The 7,963-nt window shown below is 39.6% G+C and overlaps 1 protein-coding gene across 1 annotated transcript; it reads left to right on the top strand.

The window, feature by feature from the left end:
• The first annotated feature begins 5,294 nt into the window (after nucleotides 1-5,294).
• LOC147635189 (uncharacterized) lies at nucleotides 5,295-7,363 on the top strand. The gene has a single exon (XM_086802136.1). It carries the CDS (start codon nucleotides 5,648-5,650, stop codon nucleotides 6,830-6,832), a length of 1,185 nt encoding a protein of 394 aa, XP_086658262.1. The 5' UTR covers nucleotides 5,295-5,647; the 3' UTR covers nucleotides 6,833-7,363.
• The last annotated feature ends 600 nt before the right edge of the window (nucleotides 7,364-7,963 follow it).

The raw sequence follows: 7,963 nt of genomic DNA on the forward strand, positions 1-7,963 counted from the left end.
TAATTTCATAAACATAGGCCCTCTTCCTTGTTAAGATTTCTTGCTTTCGGAGCAAAATGACACTATCAACAATCATAAATTTACATATTTAAGTTAATAAGTTATTTTTATTGTTTAATTAAATAGCTACATTAGAGGAGACTTATAACATATTAGAAGAAATTAGTATCACCACCAAAGAGCATTGGAAAGATGTGTTAAAAGATTTTGAATTAGTGCATAAAAGCTTTTACACATTTAATGATTGAAATAGAGGTTATGCTTGAAGCCTTGTAAAGTTGAAGGCTTTCTCTTATCTCTCTCTCCTTTTTCTTTGAAACAATCCTCTTCTTCTTCTTTGTTTTCCTAATCTTTCTTCTTGCTTCTCCTCTCTCTTTTCCTTTTTCTTTCTCATTATCCTTCTCTTCCATCTCCCTCCTCATCAAAAACTTGAATCCATAAAGATTTTTTGTGGACATTTATCTTTCCTTATCAAGTAATCTTGTAGAATGTTGATCTCCACTTCTACATTACAAAAGGAGCCTTTTAGGAGCCTACGTCAAGTATAATACAATACAAATATCATTGCCCTTATTACCAAAGTCATGAGCCATATAAAAATAGATATTAACTTGGAACTTGGACTATTTGAAGAGAAAAAAAATACACATGAACACATTGCAAAAGTTTCATGAGATCGAGCATTAAATTGGACTAAAGCATATAGTGATTTGGCATACATCCCATTGTGTAAGTATGAAAGTTTTATTTTAAAAAATTATTGCTATGATATAATTAAAAGAAGAACAAAAGATGTTGTGAGGATGAGTTTTTATATTTGATAAGGGGTTGTGAAGGGAGAACTACACTCCAAAACATTTTAACTTGAGTTTCTATTGCAATTAATTTTAGCATAACAAAAAATATCAAATTTGTATGCAACAATGCTAAAGTATGAGCAAGATAATGTTAGCAAGGAGTACCTTTAAAACTATAAATTTTTTGATTGGAAATTCAATATGGACATGGAAATACAATGTAATTAAATATAGAAAAGTTTGAGGAAATCTTGATACCATCCTGCCAGTCGTGTTGCATTTTTTAAGAAGCATGCAATCTTTGGAAATCAATCTTATGAGATAATTGGCTTAATTTTTGTCTTTTAACATTCCTTTTTGACGGATCTCATGAAAACGTAAATACATCTCACATGTCTCTTTTTGTAGGTCCTTGCATGCATGCATGCATGAAATAGTGTAGTAAGTGTAAATAAAACTTAAAAAATTTACTATATATTCCTATACATTGATAAAACCTCCTTCACTCAGGTGGTTGATGTGACAAAATACGAGGCTAGTATTCAAGCATCTATTCTTTAGAGCAACTTTAGAGCAACAATACTTTTCATTTCTCTTGTTTTTTGCAAAATCGAAAATGAGCATTCTATATGGCAATTTGCTTTAACTACTTGTGTGCTAATATTATCATTGTCATCTTCCCATGGTAGTTACACCTTGCATTTTTAAAGGTAATATTGAGATTTCAAAGTATCATCCTTAATAGATTATCAAGTTTAAACATGGATGAGTCTCTCACGCCTAGGGAGGTAGGTATGAAACTTGATTCTATATTGTCTAGATAGAAATCTCTTTCATGTAAGCTTGACTTTATTGTGGGCCATGTCTCCCTTGAGGGGATTCACAAACATCCAATCAGACAACCTCCTCTGCTTTTATGGCAAATGCTATTTCTTAAACAACTCATGTGTGTTGCTTTTTTGATGGACATGTGAAAAAATGGCCCAACACACAAGTATAGGACTACAGAGGCACATATACAAAATATTGGAAAGTTTGGACACCTATGGAAAAGGTAGAATGCGGGGCCATTTTAGTGCTTAACAAATTTGCATAGCTACTAGGCTGACCTTGTAATGTTAAAATAGGAGGAGAACATTTCATATTAATGTAGGTCCGTGCACCGCTTGTGAAATGAGTAAATGGACACCTACACCTATATAATAATATATTTCTTGTATACTGTGTATGGGGGCTTTGTCTATCTATGGACATTTATGAAGTCCCAATTATGTTGCCTATTGGGCAAGCTCCCACATTGACCCAATACAAAATGAAGGTAGGCCGCAAACTAGATCCATCAAAGGATCATCAAGTGATGATGAATTGAGAATCATAAACATTCATTTGGGAACCACTGTAGGACTATTTAAGATGGTTTTTAAGGGGTTGTGAAGCCTTCTTATATAAGAGGTGTATAAGGGTTCAAGTTTGTTACATGATATTTTCATTTGATAGAAAATGGTAAATATTATGTAATGTATTTTACATGAGCCTAACTAGAAACTGAAAGACAATATCTTTATGAAAGCTGTTCTTTATAGAAAAGCCCTTGAACTTTATCATTGCAAGGTGCATTTTGAGACCTTTATAAGTTTTTTTATATATCCTTTTTAATAAAACTTGAGACCTTTATAAGTTTATGTATATATCATTTTTAATAAAATTTGGTGAACTCCCTTCCTGTATCATCCTAGTATATATTTGTACTTTATATTGGATTGAGACAATGATGCTTATTCGATCTTTAATAGTCTTCCTTGAAGTATAAATATTAATGTGGTATGATAGAATTTAACCCTTCCTTTGGTAAAGCATATGAAGAATTTTGTCTTGATGAGGGCAGTAGGTCAAAAGAGGGTAATCTTCATGTAAATGCATAACTATTTAAGATATTATCTATTAGCAAACATGGTAACCAATGGTGTTTTTTCATGAGATCTTCTCTAGATTAATACCATTGATAACATTCAATGCCTTCCTACATGTTTGCATTCTATATTTGAAAAGGGAGTGCGCACACAATTTTAATGTTTATTTGAATTTTGAAGTCATGGTGCTACGATCACGTGCTACTATTACATTTTGTCATTCTTAATTATATCAATTAATTGTTAATATCTATGCAGATGGGATTTTGTGTTTAGAGTTTTTCATAACAAGAAGGTTAGGAAGTTTAAACACATTTTGTTTCACTTTAAAAGAGGAAGGGTTGTTGTAGATATTGCTAACCACCTTGGTGGATATCTCTCGAGTTGTGCCTATGTGTGAGGCTATTCACACATGACCCGTTGATGGCCCTATAGCCAAGAATTGGAGGTTAGTCAACTAGCTTACCACTTCACATGTTAAAATAGTACTCGAGGCATCAACCACTATTTGAAAGACCCACCATTAAAATTAACCCAATATTTGAAAGACCCACCATTAAAATTAACCCTTGAACCCACATGTGTAGCTAGCTATATGTGCCCATTTACCAAGACTTTATGGAGGCACACATTGAGCGCCATGTTTTTGGAAAATCAATAATAACAATTGAGTGGACATGACATCGGGTTCAATGCATGGCCACAATAATGGCAAACGAGAGCAGGGCATTCAACTGGCGATTATGGCGACAGAAGGACCACATGTGGCTACTAGGCTTAAATAATGTAGGAACAAAAAATAGTAATCAAAGATTAATTCTTGGCCACACATGGCCAATAAATGTGATGCCTAAATTTCCTTTTGATTTGTGTCCTAAAGTTGGTAGTTTAAGGGCCTTTACACATTTACTTTTGCTTATTGGATCATGCCCAAGACATCTATCGATATAGTTATGGACGTATAATCATTATGTAATGCATAATTGGCCTAAGAAGCTCTCCCCCATATGACGGGGTGGAGTAGATTTTAGGTTGGCCTAATACCCAAAAAAAATTAATCAAAAGAGGATGGGTAGAGGCCATGCGGGCGCACCATACCCGCCCAGCTCCTCTGATGTAAAAATGTCATTATGCCACTAAAAAGGTTAGAACTAGAGGGAATTCACGATTCACATTGTGAAAATGTTGATAGGCACAATAGATTTACACTGCAAAAATGTTGTGAGGCACAACTGTTTATAGGTAAGACTCTTGGGGACATGGTTCCAAAAATTGTTTGGTAAGAAGCTCTTTTACTAGTATCCTAAGTATCCTTTTATTAGCAACACTCTTTGTTGCCTATTTCAGAGAGACAAAAACTTTTGCCATTTTGAGAGATTGATCTCTACATCTCTATATATTATATAAAGGAAGAGTTTCACAAAGCTGTCACATGTTAAGAATTTGGAGGTTCGAGAAGGAGAGGAGGAGGTTTGAGGAGGTTCGAGAAGAATTTGAATTTGGACGTCTCAAAAGACGTGCGAAGCACAAGTCTGCCCACTAGTCTTTGGAAAAAGTGTGTCTAGTTATGGAGGCAAGCCTCTGTAGTAGGCATCTCATGTAATAGCAGAGTTCCCACTCTACAAAAACTTTTGCCATCTTGAGAGATTGATCTACATCTTTGGAAATTGAAATTGGACATGGACTACCAAAGAGTGTTAAAGTTATGGAGGCAAGCCTCTAAAGGCATCGCGTGTAAGAGTGTAGCAATCTTTATCACAATGTACAGGGAGCACACATGTTTTCCATTGAGTGTAGCAATCTTTCTCATTGTCCTTCAAGACCTCGGGCTATGTGCATTCATGGGGGCTATCGTGTTAATGAAGCCTTGTTTTGCACTCCATCTCCTTAAGTTAATGGGGCACCTTAGATTTGTCACGTTTGAGTTGTAAACTTTTGGTTTGGAACTTGGAGCACACCGTGGGAAGGGCCCCTAAGAGCTTAGAAATGTCGATTTATCAACACCGAAATAGTTATGATTATGATAACTCAATTATTGCTCGTTAAAACTTGCATAAATGCCACAATGGTTAAGTGACAAGTGTCAAGTCCAATGGTTTTTCTTCAGAGGCGGTCCTGGCCCTGCCATATATAGCCGGCTGCCGCTAGCGCCCGCGTCCTGCCAATTTGCCAGAATAGTTTAGCGGTTGGTTTAGACAGTTTCGGGGCCTTGGGCCATTTTATGAGAGAATAGCAAACACGCATGAGACAAGGGATGGGTTAGTTTATTTTTGCAGAATTGAAAGAATGGTGCAGTTGCGGCTACACACGATTGTTCATGGCATTCGATCATGCCAAGGAAAGGGCAGAGAGGCCTCGTTCTTTAAAAAATTGGGGAAAAAGGGAAAAAATCACGCATGGGACTGTAGAGCGAGCGTATATATATATATATGTATATATATACAAGCGAACACGACGGAGCTCACAACAAAAAATGAGCCAGTCGAGCCCATAACTTCGACATATTTAGCTTGTGACTGGGTATGCTTCCATGCATTCGCTCCGCTACCGGCTTCCCATACGCGCCCCCCCCCCCCCCCCCCCCGCGCCCCCAACGCTCTCTCGAGTCTCTAATACAATATATCTTTTCCTTTGCCTCGGGATTAGCATGAGCTTAGCTGCACACATTAGAGCATTTAATCACCTTCTTGTTGTCTCTTACAGCTGACTGCATTGCACACAGTTGCTTTTTTGGCTGATTTGACTCTTTCACTACTGTTAGTGCCACCTATACTGGTTTGCTTGGGCTCCAGCCTCCAAGTCTGAGCACGATATCATCACGCAGTTAGAGGTGGCTTGTCCAAGACCAAAAAAAGCCTAATTGGTCTGTGGTTTCCTGAGCGGCAAATGTGACCAAAGCTTCTTTACCAATCCTGATTGCGATTGCGTGCGCCTTACAAAATGCCCTGCCCGCAATCATGCTACAAATCTTCCAAAACCTTCGCCAAGACATCCACGTTGGGCCTGAAGAGGATAGCAGAGAAATGCTTCTTTGCAGACTCAGAAGAAGACGATGATGAGATGAGTGTTTCTTGCAGGCCGAAGTTCCGTCCAAAGAGGGTGCGTCTGATATGCACAGACCCGGACGCGACAGACTCTTCGAGCGATGACGCGAGTGAGACTCCGGAAGTGACCGCCCAGAGTGTGAAAAGGCAAGTCCAAGACGTCTACGTGGGCGGCATGTGGCCGGAAGCTGCGAGCAGCATGGAGGTGGAGAAAGGACAAGAGATGGGGCGGTGTGTTGGGAGGGAGCGGAGGACGTGGAAGTCAAAAAAGGCTGCCGCGTTGTGCGAAGGGGCTGGTGCTGCTACAACAGTGAGGACTTTTGTGCAAAAGTCGTCTTCTTGTTCGGGTGAGCACAAGTACAGAGGGGTGAGGCAGAGGCCGTGGGGAAAGTGGGCGGCCGAGATTAGGGACCCCGCCCGAGGGGTCCGTCTGTGGCTGGGCACCTACGACACGGCGGAGGAGGCGGCGCGCGCCTACGACGGAGCCGCCAAGCGCATCCGAGGCCCCAACACCCTCACCAATTTCCACTACCAACAAGAAGCCACAAACCTCTTCTCTAAGCAGCGGAATTTAAAATTTCTAGCCCAACCATCAGGTCCTACTACTTCACCCGCTCCGTCACAAATCTCTGACTATCTGCAGCCCAATGTGGTAGTCGAGGAAGCCGCTGTTCACCTCCCGTCCGTCTCTTCCCCTTCCTCTGTTTTGGGAAACTACTGCTACCAGAGCTCTCCTGACCAATCCCCCCGAGCTCAAGACCCTACCCGCTCACCTCAGCATTTGAATTCCGCTGCCGCCCCCCTGATGAGATGCGGCCTCTTCCTAGAACCAGCAGAACCTTGCTTGCCACCGATCACTTCCTTACTCGACGCTGGATTCTGCCAAATCTTTCCTGCCGCTGACTTCTCATCATCCCCAGCCACAGCAATGGATGGCTTGCGTTTGTCAGCCATTGATTTTGACCTTGACATCGGCAGCTTCAACTTCCCTTACATACACCTTGATCCGGACGACAGTGTGGTGCAGCTTGCAGATGTTGCCGACCTCTTCAAAGAAGACGATTATGCGGGTCTCTTCTAATCCCTAGTTAGTGTCTGTCTCTGTATCATCATGCCTTTATATATGTATCATTTTGGTTGTGTTCTTCTCTTTTGGTTTATTGCTACTAGTAAAGCAATCTCTATATAGGAGAGTGTATTTATTGTATTCCAACCACTGCTGTATTATCGTAGCGAAAGGGTGGAGTGTGTTTCTGAAAACCCGGAGCCAGATTTTCTCACTTGTAGAACTCTTCCTTATCAATTCTTCGCGTCATGGCTGAATTGCACACTTCCTAAACGTCCTGCCATTCCTCTGTTTTAGCAACAAGCAAATAAATTACACATTTGTGGTTGACATGCTAATTTCCGAGAACTAGTCGATCTTGGCTTCAACTTATTATCTAGTTGATCGGCGTTGGGGACTTCCTGGTAACTTGTCAGATTATGAGTGTGTTGTAATCAACATATACATATTCGGGTGATGGGTGTCTTTTTAACCAACATATCTTGGTTATAATAAAAATAGTACCAAACTTTAGTTGGATAAATTCTTGTAACTTGTGGAGGTGTTTTGTAACCAACAATTCTAGGCTGTAATAAAAATAGTAAAATAGTAACAATTCTGGACTAATCTCTCGCACCTGTTGTTAAATTCAGCGTGTTTGTTAGGCTATGCTGTTTTCACACCATTAACACTTGTCATAAGAAGCAAGTCTTATCCTACTCTTTTTTTGCTCTTGCATTATTAGCCGGTTAGTGGGCTCCTCTTTTGCAACTACTTTCCCTCTCTACTTTTCGTATACCAATTCATGATGCGCACTAATCAACATTACCCATCTTTACAATGAACATTATATGTTGTATATACTAGTGTCACTACCCATCTCCGACGGGCAAGAAGCATTTTGCATTTTCAAGGAAGCATTTTGGGGTGATGGGTGTCTTTTAACCAACATATTTGGGTTATAATAAAAATAGTACCAAACTTTAGTTGGATAAATTCTTGTTACTTTCCGGATGATGGAGGTGTTTGTAACCAACAATTCTAGGCTGTAATAAAAATAGTAAAATAGTAACAATTCTGGACTAATCTCTCGCACCTGTTGTTAAATTCAGCGTGTTTGATAGGCTATGCTGTTTTCACACCATTAACACTTGTCATAAGACAGAA

Source organism: Cibotium barometz, chromosome 9 (genome assembly GCF_041138505.1).
Source record: "Cibotium barometz isolate CiBa-2024 chromosome 9, ASM4113850v1, whole genome shotgun sequence".
NCBI classification, from domain to species: domain Eukaryota; kingdom Viridiplantae; phylum Streptophyta; class Polypodiopsida; order Cyatheales; family Cibotiaceae; genus Cibotium; species Cibotium barometz.